This window comes from Aspergillus nomiae, assembly GCF_001204775.2.
Source record: "Aspergillus nomiae NRRL 13137 chromosome Unknown contig00379, whole genome shotgun sequence".
Classification (NCBI taxonomy): Eukaryota; Fungi; Ascomycota; class Eurotiomycetes; order Eurotiales; family Aspergillaceae; genus Aspergillus; species Aspergillus nomiae.
The window spans coordinates 19,755-32,451 of NW_015378434.1; the positions used below are offsets into that span (position 1 = coordinate 19,755).

The 12,697-nt window shown below is 45.5% G+C and overlaps 4 protein-coding genes across 4 annotated transcripts; 1 reads left to right on the forward strand and 3 right to left on the reverse strand.

Moving 5' to 3' along the window:
- Positions 1-927: 927 nt before the first annotated feature.
- ANOM_009327 (uncharacterized protein) lies at positions 928-1,314 on the reverse strand (the record flags this gene model as incomplete). The annotated part of the gene is made up of 1 exon (XM_015554583.1): positions 928-1,314. The coding sequence occupies one exon, from the start codon at positions 1,312-1,314 to the stop codon at positions 928-930; it is 387 nt and encodes a 128-aa protein (XP_015403004.1).
- Positions 1,315-4,531: 3,217 nt separating this feature from the next.
- ANOM_009328 (HSCARG dehydrogenase) lies at positions 4,532-5,464 on the forward strand (the record flags this gene model as incomplete). Its single annotated transcript, XM_015554584.1, has 1 exon — positions 4,532-5,464. The coding sequence occupies one exon, from the start codon at positions 4,532-4,534 to the stop codon at positions 5,462-5,464; it is 933 nt and encodes a 310-aa protein (XP_015403011.1).
- A 272-nt stretch (positions 5,465-5,736) lies between these two features.
- On the reverse strand, positions 5,737-7,254 carry ANOM_009329 (uncharacterized protein; the record flags this gene model as incomplete). Its single annotated transcript, XM_015554585.1, has 1 exon — positions 5,737-7,254. One exon carries the CDS (start codon positions 7,252-7,254, stop codon positions 5,737-5,739), a length of 1,518 nt encoding a protein of 505 aa, XP_015403010.1.
- Positions 7,255-7,785: 531 nt separating this feature from the next.
- Positions 7,786-8,818, reverse strand: ANOM_009330 (peroxidase family protein; the record flags this gene model as incomplete). The annotated part of the gene is made up of 5 exons (XM_015554586.1): positions 7,786-7,958; positions 8,012-8,283; positions 8,369-8,416; positions 8,479-8,671; positions 8,725-8,818. 5 exons carry the CDS (start codon positions 8,816-8,818, stop codon positions 7,786-7,788), a joined length of 780 nt encoding a protein of 259 aa, XP_015403015.1.
- Positions 8,819-12,697: the final 3,879 nt, after the last annotated feature.

A 12,697-nucleotide genomic window follows, 5' to 3' on the forward strand; every position in this document is an offset into this window, starting at 1 on the left:
TAGAACATTAAACAGTATACAAGTTTGAACCACTAGTAAAGTCGAAATTCATATGGTCCGCTTATCTCTTCAGTACTACAACGATATATTTCTAATAGTGGTTTCTAAAGCTTTCTAATCATAACTGGCCGAAGTGATAATCTGTATATAAATTAAGTTCGGGATTACCCATGGCACGTCGACAGTAGGCAGCAAAATTCATACTCCGGATCTTCCCATAGATATCCACAAGGCAGTGTCATTATTGGCAGATACGTGCAATGTTCATAATATGACAAAGCTTGACTGTAACCATCCAATCCCATCCCCTTGCATATCTTATGGCCCACCTGTCGCTCATATAAGCAAGGCTATCACGAGACTTCCATGGGAGCCTCTAACCCGGAACTGTATCGTTTACTGTTGGGCTGTTATTACTCGAGTCTTGAGGGACTTGTCCTGTGAGGTTTGTTTATGGTGTTGGGGATGTGGAAATTTATCAGAAGCATGTGCGGCTGAATTCTGTTAGGGAGGTAAAAAAAGCTCAAGATAGAATTTAATGTTGAAAAGTATATTTTGTGGAAGTCCTGGTCAAGAGTTTACAAGGTGGTGAGAATCTCAATATGGTCTAATCAGTATGTTTAGCCCTTAGTCACTCGAGAACCAGATAAAAGCCGGTATATTCTACGGTCGTGATTCTCCGTATTAGCAATTACATTCTTCTACTCGGATAACCTTTGAAAGAAAGACTCAGCAGTGAAATCGGGCTTCTATTAGTGTGCACATATATTGTCTTGCTATTGACTATCAGAAACCAAACTCTTGCACATTAAACCCGCCCTCTGGCATATAAGCTCAATACATATCACCGATGAAACCCCTTCATTACACTCATCAATCTAACGGCCATAACTTCGTAAACAGATGGATAGTTCTGCTAAAATCCCATCAAGCACTGCAGTTGATAATACCGTGGTCGAGGTTGACAGGAGTAGCGACAGCGGGGTTTCCGTCCAAATCGGCAAAGGTATGCTGAGCATCGAGAGTCGCAATGACGGCACCGTTGTTCTTAATAACGCAGTGGATGGTCTGAGGGAATGCTGCCAGCTGAGCAGAAGAAGCGAGAACGGAGCCGCTCGCTCCTACGGAGGTGCCGCCATAGAGGGCTTTGATGCTCTTGTCAGTTCCGTCAGCGGGGAACTTCACGCCGGCGTAGGCACCACTCTGGTCGTTAGACAGGGCCACAGTCACGTCGTTGGACTGACGGGCCTCAAGAGGAGCGGCCGAGATAGAGGCTGTGAGGACGGAGATGATGACGGCGAATGTGGTCTTCATTTTGATGGCAAGTTAATAAGAAATGGATGATTGTGAGTAGATTGATGAGGGAGTTCTGATATTTTGGGGCTTTGTCTGAATGGGAAACTTGTGATTGATGTGATGATGAAGGATATAACTACGGCGGACAACGCGTTGAATTTATACCTTTCCCTCCACGGTCTATCAGGATGCTGTTGGACAATGATCGGTGTATACGGCTCTTTCAGCTTCCGGCTATGCCATTCTCAGGCCTTCTATGATGATGGCCTATGATGGCCTATTCCTGGGCCTATACCCAGTTGAACAGTCCTCGTAATGAGAATATGCTTGATTGGCTTTGTCTCTCAGAGTGAGACAGCCTCTGTCTTAGAAGTTGGCATGTTCCAATTGGAAGACGCCGGAACTGGACCTTAGGTTCCAGAGGCTGTACAGGAACCGAGAAATACATCACCAGAACCTGCTGTCAGGCATATTGTGTATAATAAAATCGTAGTGTGACGCATCTCGGAAGCGGCGAGATACAGAAACTCTTTGAGATCCAAGCAGGAAAAGGTTACCGACGGAGTTCGTATCGGTAGGGCTATGTTTCTAGCTCGGTGGATATACTATGGTAGAACCGTAACTTTAGGCGTTCCATATACGGAGCATCTAGATGAAAGACCACTGGTGAACAGGTGGGTCTCTTCATCCTTTCAGCGACTGATTTGTCAATATACAAAGGCGTCGCTGTCTTACATGAAAGCGATGTGGGGCGCAGTACATCATCTGATCTGGGGTAGACCTGTCAAGCTTGATGACTAGGTCATAGTTTATTTTTGATGAATATTGAGAGCCGTTCCGGCATTAGATTAAGATTGATCTCGATAGAGCAGTGCTGTCATTGCATCATGGCACTGATAGCCTTCAAACTTAACAGCGATAGACCTTGGGAGCGGGGAAATAGTGAACACGAATCTAGCTGAGAATATTAGTTTCTCAGGTAGAAAAGACATGCAAATGAAATGGACACCCAAGGAACTGTGAAGCTAAACCACGTGAACCCATGTGTCCTACGTTGCATTGGGGGATACAGATTCCGATGACACCCCAAACGGCCACCACGCCACAGCCAGGCTAGTCCTCGTATCCCCCGCATTGTCTCACTTGTTGTACTTTTTGATTAACGGTAAGTTACTTGGGAATGCTATGATCATTAGACTGTATAGTCTACTCAAAGTGATAACCTAATTGCTGGGATCGTGTGTGTTGTACCCTCATTCTAACTTCTATATCGACAGTTGGATACGTAGCTAACAGGTTTCATAAACATCCATACGGGCATCAGCACCGTGATATGTCCCTTGGAACCCTATGCTGAGGATTCCGGAAAATAAGCAATCTCATCATCATCACGTCTCTATTCAGGCCCGACTGGCTGGTCCCAAAAAAGAAAGAAAAGAAAAGAAACAAGAGACAGGCAGGTTCCCGAGAGAACGGCCACTGCCTCCACCATTTTCACCTATACCAAAGGTGTCAGGGCATCTTACCACCTCGGCTTGCACAGCAGCCGCCACCTGTCGTGTCTTTTCAGCAGAAGTAGGAACGCCTTCAGCCCGTATCCAATTCTTGGCAGCCACCCAGACAGACGGATAGATTTCGTCGACTAGCTTAATGCCCCCGGTATTCTTTATTTATCTAAACACTGTCAGTCTTCACCGCTACTTCTTTTGGCTGTTAATAGATCTTATGGTATGCCTGGACAACTCTTATGAATTACCAGGACAGTTAAGCATTGATATGATATGGTCCACACACCTCAGAAGAGAGCACGCTGACTGAAACTGTCTCATTGCTTGATCTCTGTTCTATATCTTGCAGTTATTATCATAAATATAATCACTCCAAGCTAGTTATACTTGAATGGTAGTCATCTCGGATTAGTATTATACGATCAGCCACCACGAACATATATCTCTATAAATACCACTACAGTCTTCCACAAAAAGCCCATGTTCTCTCTGGAACGTACTTAGTATACACAGCCGATTGTGTAACACAATCGAATCTTCCCACGCCAACCTTTTTATAGAACAATCACGTAAGGTCTAGGTCTAGGGTGTGCGAGGCTTTCTTGCTAAGATCGGTCCAAACTCAAATACATCTTAGCCATATTAGCAGGGATCATGCTGATCTTATCCTATAGTAGGCCTAGGGAAATGTGTATAAACTACAGGCATACGTCATTCATGACTACGTTGCTCAGGTAGAGAACATGTCTAACAGTAATAGATCGATCGGAAGTGCTCGTAAAGCAATCCTTATTTATGTGATTCGTGTATGCCTCTGACTGCTGTAGTCCGTTTTCTATGTAAAGACTGACTAGAGAATAGGGGAACTGAGGGGACGCAGCGAGGCTTGGTCATTGGTGACATGGGGCATTCAACACGATGACTGGGTGATATTGTCCATCACCGATATTTCCTGAGCAGGATATTTATCGTGCTGGTAAATTATAGTGGGCGAGACATCGTGCATCTACTATATGGAGTCATCTGTTCTAGCACAAAAATTGAGATTATGGCACTTTATCCCCATCATCGATAGGCATAAAACTCACCCAGAGCGCATTTTTCCATCCTTGGAGAACAAGGCCCCTCTTATTTACGAGAAGGTTAATGTTTTTGAAGGAACTGTCTATCTACAGTACCTGGTAGAGCGATTCGCCATTGATATCTCTCGCCTTCTCCATCATTCATATCAGATGGATTAATGTAATCGAATGAATACGGGAGTACCTCTTAGTATCTCATCCTTTCATTGATATTTTTCCATTCTAGACTTTGAATGGGTGTTACTATGCTCGTATAAGAGGTGAAATTCTCTAAGTCAAATACTGGCCCTGCTTGTTCGACTTGAGAGTTGAGACTTCCCATCCTGCTTACAAACCCGAAATAACGCCATAGCAGTGCTACATAACCATTTATCAATGACTATCTCAATCATACCGATATACTTTCATTGAAAAGAGATAGAAAAGAGAAACAGACTTAGTTCGGTCATCGACACTACACCCGATGCCAGCATGGACTTAAAACAGATCTTAACAGGCTTATCTCCGAATCCAAGGAGAGTCAGGAGACCGACCGGACATTATTACATCAACACTCATCCAGCACAAACTATAAATGAATGATACAAGACTCAAGAATGTACATCCAACACAAGCAAAACAGAATATCAATCACCCTAACCAACCATGTCCAAGCTCGTCATCTTCGGGGCAACAGGCCAACAAGGCCGCTCGATCCTCGAAACAATCCACCACGATCCCACCCTCTCGAAACAATACTCCATCCGTGCAATCACACGCGATCTAACCACCAAGGCAGCAAAAGAGATCTCCAGCCAAGGCATAGAGACCGTCCAAGCCGACATGGATGACCCAGCCTCTCTCCCCAGAGCCCTCGCACAAGCGCACACAGTGATCCTAATTACCAACACCATCTACGACGAGCAGCTCAAAAGCCGCGAATACAGACAGACCAAGAATGTTGGCGATGCAGCCGTTGCGGCAGGCGCTACGCACATTATTTTCAGCAGCGCGGTGCACGCATCAAAGCTGTGGAATGGTCGCACCATGGACATCTTCGACTCCAAAGCCGAGGCCGAGACGTATCTGCGTACGCTACCGATTAAAGTATCCTCGTTTGCGCCGGGCATGTTCATGCAGAATATGACTACTATGATGGCGCCGCGGTTGGGTCCGGACGGCACGTACAGCGTTGCTGGTGTGCTGGACCCGGACACGAAGGTCCCGCTTATTGATGCGGCGAATGACTCGGGAACGTATATTACTGCGCTGTTGAGAGATGAAGAGGGTGTGGGGGAGACTACGCTTCATGCTGCGACAAAGCTGTATAGCTTTTCTGAGATCGTGGAGATTATTTCGGCGGCGTCGGGGAAGGTGGTTCGGTATGTGCGGGTTCCGGACGATGTGTATGCTAGTTTTATGAAGCGTGATCAGGGGGGTAGAGTTGTATCTATGATGAGGTTTTTTGAAGAAGTCGGATATTTCGGGCCTGGGACTGGGGAGTTGGTTGAGAGGACAAGGAGCATCGTCAAGGGGCGGTTGACTACGTTCGAGGAGTTTGCGGAGAGGTACATGAAGGATTTAGACGCATATGCTTGAGTATTCAGTGTACTTCGTGCTCACGATTTGGAAGCTAACTTTAGTTAATGTGTCGGTTATAATGGGGCTCTTAGTCCGTTCGACCTGATTATTATGAACAAAAGATATCAATTAAAGAGAAGTAATTAAGTCATAGCATTGTGCTTTTCATCTTCTGACGCAAGTCCCATCGAATCAGGGGAATTACATACTTCTAGGTCAGCTTAATATATATATCATTAACTCTTTCTCATTCATTACAGACCAATTCTGTATGTACAAAATATGGTATCTCACTGAACACGCGGAGTGAATCCTTCAGTCCTCCACTTGGCTCGCCCGTCATGAGTGCCACACACATAGAATTTGATACCTACTTTTGTACAGGCTCTGTCCAAATCCAAAAGTAGTCTTGGCATTCTCGGTGAATCTAGCAAAAGTTCAATAGCAATCTCTCTCAATGCTGGAGTGGAATCCAAAGCATGTTCTATATGATCCTGTAGCTCTCGGACAAGTGTCCGAAGGTTAACCCTGTTTCCGATATCGGCAATTTTCAAAGTCTCAAGTGAAGATGGGAGGGCTTCAGCAAATGTCATGCTAGCATGGTTACTCCCAGATTTGAGATTCAACCCGGGCAAGTTCTTCGCTCGGAGATGGAGCGTTTTCAAGGATGTGAAATCCTTAAAGGAAGGGAGTGGATTGTTGCAATGGTGTGAAACCTCCATACAGTTTCCATGAGAACTCTCCTGTATGCCAAGCCATATCGTCTGAAGAGTCTCTCTCAGTGGGAAAAGCTCTTCATGGAAAGCAACTGGATCGAATCCCGCGCAGCCACTGTGATTGTATTTGAAGGACTGTAGATTCTTGCAGATCCCCACCACCTTCCACATGCCCCATTGCCCATCGCTCTCATCAATTTCAATGTGTGTAATAGGAGAAAACTGAGCAAGCTGAGTTAAATCATCCCTATCCACCCATGCTTCTTCGAACATTCCAAGCCTATCAAACAGCTTACTAGCGTAAAGCCGGCGCATCGAGGGCAGCAGAAAGAATGGCATTATGTTCCTGCAACAAGCTTTCACGTTTTCGCTGTCCCAGTCAACATAAACCTCAGAGAGTGATTTGAAAGCTGGGATAGAATCTAGACGCCCAGCTATTGCCCATTTCAGCACCCAGCGAACCCATAATGACCCATAGGGGAATTCTATCTCAAGTCGCTGGAGATTAGGAAGAAGAGTTAGAAGTAATGCAACCCATGCATCGGCATTTCCGATGGTAATTTCATCCATCCAGTAGTCTGTCTCATCCTCAGAACAGGTCACGAGCTTTGCCTGTTCACGTAGCGGACCATAGTCGAAGGTTTTCAAGTAGATACTGCCGTTATCTGAGGCATTATCGTCATCATCTCGATTTCCTTCAACTCCACCCTGGTCATCCGCATCGCCTTCGCTGGCCTCCTCCTCATTAGTCTCTGCCTGTTCTCTCTCCATAGCACGGTCCTCTTTAAATGCATTGAGTGCCTCATCAAATTCCGCAAAATTGTATCCGATATTGGTCTCCCAATCAAAAATATGCAAAGTATGGACTCGCGCCGCAAGAGCCGGTTTCTCAACAAGAGTACGAACAACTCGAGCAATTGGGGCAAGATCAATGCCGCCAGTCCATAGCCTCTGATAAAGCAACGGCAGACACAAGTCATGAAAAAATCGCGAACAGCATACCAAATTCAAACGGTCTTTGGGAGTCTCCAGATGCTTGCATATCTCTAGGATAACTTCTGGCGTGACTTCTGATAATCCGAAAATAGACATCTTCGGGTCAAGGGTTGTACAACCTGTTGAGAAATTATGTGAATAGTGTGCTTTGCGATCAGAATTCCGAAGGGTCTTCGCGTGACGATATGCCGGCTCTTGAGGTCCCGAATGAGGTACTTTTAGAAAAGGGTTTATCTGCAGTTTAGACTGTGGGAATCGTATTTGTATCGGCTAGTGCACGTGGTATTAGGATCGTCGAGATCGGCGCGTTTTAGTTGAATAAATCCAAAGAATGCTCGTATAAAACTTCTGTGCTATAAAGTGGACCCCATGCTGCGAAACCCGTGGCTGCTCAACCTACTTATGGTACATACACATCATATGTGTATCAGGTAGTTTATAGTACATATACTCAATACTGCGTGGTAAACGGGATAGTCTAATATAGTGATATATCGATGAGTAGCCACTTTTCCATCAGGGGTGCAGCAGAATTTATCCCAATTTACCCATCTAGTGAAGATCCCCCAAGAAGCAGACCTAAATACACTGAACTGCCAACTTTGTCCAAGGTAGGAATAATTCCATTTACAAGCCAAGACCAGAATGCAAGTCTCGACGTCTACTCGCACGAGACTCCTTAGAAGGAGTGATAAGATTGGTAGCATTTCCAATCATCTGGGTCACGCCCGTAATGTCCATCAAACTAACCACTTCCTCCCGTCGGGACCATCCCAATTCAGTCGGGAGACGTTCATTTTCTACGAATCAACATCAGAAAGGTGACTGACGGTATTTGGCATGGCGAACTTACCGAAGAAATATTCTACCAGAGTTCTGTTGACCTTTCCGTTTTGGATATCGCCAAATGCGATAATCGGAGCAGCAACTTCACCGAGACTGAATTGCTCCATCGACGATGTGAATGTATAGGTGGGATTGTATGCCTTAGAGCTGACCTGGCGAGCCAACTTGCTGTTGGCTAACATGTTGGCGTCCAGGGTGGGTCCGGTCCAATACTTCTTTGTTTCTTCGAAGATTGTTTTGTTGAAGACGTGGTTGTTGCCGAAGTAAGCATCAGTCCGACTGTATAAGGGTTAGATCTTGGTGTTTTGGTGCAATGGGTTGGAAAGGTTTGATGGGACGAATCCAGGAGGATATGCGAACTGACCTCAAGCTTGCATCATGTTCTAAGAGGTTGTGTTCGTTGAGTTGATCACTGGATATGCGTTAGGATTGACCAGGTTCGGCAAAACTGATGGGTACTATAAGATGTCCTACAGAGTGAAGAATGTAGCGTTGGGCTCTGGGTTAACAACAATAGCCATATCAAACATCAAGCTCGCAAGCGAGGCGTTGAAGTTGAGGGCCGCCGATAGTCCTTCAATGATAGTGTTTCGTGTGATATTTCTGCCGTCGTGGGGAAGGAAGCCATGATTTGCTAGGGTGTTCATCATGGGACAAGGACCTCGAACTGAATCATATCAGCAACTATGCAAAGAAGAGTTTGGACACCTCCCATCGTACAGTCATTTGCCCCAGCGGGCTTCCATTGCCCATAGTGAGGGTTGGCAGAGGCCAGAGCCAATGCCAATGCAGTAGAAAGAATAGAGAGCCTCATGTTCGAGTTTTCGTTCGCGTAGGTATAAAGAAAGCTAGTACAAGGTGAATTGGCTCAGGAGATACAACTGTCCGCCACTTATCGGAAGGAAGACAGATATTTATAAGATCCAGTGACAGCACAGACATTGTTTTGCATGACACAAGCAAGTTATGCTTCATATATGAAACTTATAATGTTACCGTCAATTTTATGTCAGGTAGGCTAAGACCTGGCGCAACACTAGCCACTGAGGATTGTTTTATTTGCAGACCTGATATCACTGGCTGATACTGTTCCTTATCGTCCGCAATTGTGGATCTTCTCACAACTCGTACTCGTACATGAGGCCTACTTGTGAGTCTTCTAGCCGTTCACTGGTTAAAGAATAGGCATCCTCAATGTCAACACTGCCCCGGATTTTCCTGGGTTGGTCCGCCTCGGGCACTCCTCTCATGATTAGATTCTTGTAATGCTTGAGACCGTCATGATCCGCTGAACTAATGAGCTTCTGCGCCAATGATAGCTAGCTTATTGCGCATACCATTGTGTATACTATGGAACTGTCGTTGCAAAGTAAAGTTGCAGTGGCTCAATCAATAAATAGGTTTGTTTCAATGTCGAAGCGAGACCCACACTGTCGATCAAATCCTCGTACTCGTACCAAGCACCATATTGGGGTGTCTACTGCAGAACTCCGCGACAGAATTGATAGAGGCCGTAACTGCCTAATACCCGAACCCGAACCCGAACTCGGAAAACGACATCAAATACTTAAATAGAAATCGATAACAGTATAGTTGCCTAGAACAATCGGTCGACGTATTGACCGTGAGCAGGTTCTATGGTTAGTCAAATGGGCTGAAATGGATCGACCCTGATGTATCATCTTTTCATGCGCCATGACCCCGTGTAAGCCACTACTCATGGCTTCAAGCCCACATTATCTTAGGATGTTTGATCTCTGGCTATAGAAATAGACAGTGATCACTGGACCGCCCGACCATTCTGACTATCCTTCACCTCTCACACCACTGAATCTGCCAAGGTACAAGCTCTGCTGAAATCCGTGTTCGTAGCCATTTCAACCACCCCGTTTTCTGGTTGTCTTTCTTTCCTCTCTCTCAGAGAGTTGAGAACGTCGTCAGGAAACCTGACGCCTTCTAATTCCGCGTCGTGCTATATCTCGAATATATATCCATCAATAGCATTTTTAATCGTGCTTCCAAGTTGACTCATAGCAGTGTCCAGTGGCGCTTCACGTCGTCAATTTACGCATTTGTAACCTGGCCACTTGGACATATCTACTCTATATCCTCTCCAGTGGGAGGCAGGGGAACAGTCCACGGCGATGAGGAGCAACAGCTTCCTGTAAGTGGAAGACCTGCGATCGATTTCCACTTCTGGCAAGTGTAACCCAGGCCAAATGCTCATCCCCCACGGGCTCGGTTATTACCGAGCGTGCTGCTACACAACGTCCAGACAATTAATAGCTCTTGATCATTGGTATCTTTGTTGAAGTCTATCTTCTGGGCGAAAAAACTATCAGAAATTATCTTGTAGTGAAAGTGAAGAAGACATGCAATTGATAATCCGCGAAGCCATGATTTACGATATTATTGGCGTTCATCCGCGAATCGCTGAGTGCATATTTCAAGGCAGTGGCAGGGTTAAATATATCGATTTAAAATATTATCGACACGGTGATCTTGCTATCTATTGCCAGAAAAATAGCATCACTCCTGAACTTCAGTTAAAATTGTTCCAGTAGATTCTGGAAGTTGTTGTCGTTATCCTCTCTTTTGGTGTTATCTATTCGGACTTGGCGCTACGGTAATTTTTTGTTGACGATAACTTCAATCTACGCTTGGGTGATTTCAACTTCTCTCGGTGCACTGGATACCCAGCGCTGGTTTACGAGAAAGTATTACACTTCCTACCTCGTGATTATGAGTTCCGAAATATAGAGACTTCTGATACTTTTGCTCTGTGGTCCACTCTATATAAATTAGTCGCAGGCAGAGCTCCGTACAGCGAACTAAGCTCGATTAAATCAGATAACTCTGATTCTATCAAGGCACAGATCCGGCGGCAACACGCGGTGATGGATTTTGAGATTGAAGGCCGGTATAAGAAATAGCAATTTCCGGATGTTACTGAGCTTCGACGTAGAGATATTATACTAGGTTGCTGGAAAGGGCAGTTTGCCACAGCAAAGGAAGCGCTTGATCTGTATTTAAAAACATGAATTCTGGAACTACTGATTTTTATTATGGTTAAAGAACCATCAGAACCTCTCAGTATCTGTATTTTGATGCTAAGAGACAAGGTCTTCCAGATGGTATCACAGCGCAGTCCTAAAATAGCATATGGACAGGCATAGTCAAATCACTTCTGCGTTAGTCCTCTCCACTGCCTAGTAGTCCAATGAAGTTAGCTGAGAGGATCAATGTGGGTCTCACTTGTAGGTAAACTCAAGTAAGATTCGGGGTGGTCCATCTTTTGGATCACGCTGAGTCGAACACAGCAGAGAAAGTTTCTTGCGCGCTCCGCCAGTCTGAGACTCTGAGCATCGCGGAGCGATGTCGGCTACGAAAACCTCAGTCAAGCCATGGAGGTGGCGGTAGATAGCAGTACTTATGTCCCTTGATAGAATATCATACCCCATAAACTCCCAAAACAAAGAGGCGATGTGCTGGCTTGTGTCATGCTAGCATTCCCCGGGTTTCTGCGCAACACTGTCTATCGCAATCCAACTGACCCGAACCAAACCGCCTTCTATCTAGGCATGCATATCAGTTAGAATCTCTTCCAGTAGCTCCGAAGCCGCCGTTATATTCGGCTAACTGTGCTCTATGTCAGCATCGATGGATCAAAGCATCAGAGCATTGCTCTCAGACAGCGGTGTCCTATTCTGCCAGGGCGGGTTGTGGTGCAGGATCTTCCTCACATCATGGAGGAGGTGAGACAAAATCCGCTCCCTGACTTTGAGCGAATTGAGATCCACGCGTGCGATATGTTCACTCCGCAAGCCATCATCAGAGCTCAGGCAAACTACTTTCAAAGTATTCTCCATGGCCGGCCCGATGACAACTGATGGGACATTTTAGAGGATGTCAAGGCAGGTATGACTGCAGACTCTCTTTTATCACTGGATGAGATTGTCGTGTCGACATGCCCCTGCATTTATCACGATGCACTTCTATCCATATCGCTGTCTCTATTCCTCAATCAGTGACTTCTGTTTTCGTCTCCAACCTACAATCCAGCTTGACAGGTGTCCAGCTGAGGATGTCCAACTTCATCCGCCCCCAGAGCTACTTCAATATAACCAGCAGACTTCCTACCAGAGTAGCCTTCAATACAGTCCCTGGGATCCACAATGAAGAATATACAAACATATCCGCGGGTTTGACCTCTTGGTTTTCAACCTACGGGTCTCCATCCTTCTCCATGCACCATTGATAGTCATCGATGCCACCATTCGACACCACACAGAACACCGAACACAAAAGACAAAGATCGTTCCTAGGGTCAACAAAAGCGTCTTCAGTTGATATATCTCCATCAACTACTGCCTTACTCCTAGAGGGAGATGTCGATCATACAATAGACATCCCAACCCAGTCAATGTACCTGTAATTTACCACAAAAGAGACCGTGCACTCATCAGCTTTCATATCATACCTACTTATACCCATCTCTCACTCATCCATCACACAATACACAATATTCCCCACTATACACAATCCAGGGAAACGCACCTATCAAGTATCAACCTTTACCAACCTGGAACACATCCCCATAGCCAATCCAACCCACACAACAACCAACCAATAAAAGCTCCCCAAAACCAGATCACTAATCCAACGGGCTTACTAAAGCAAGGTACCAGGAACC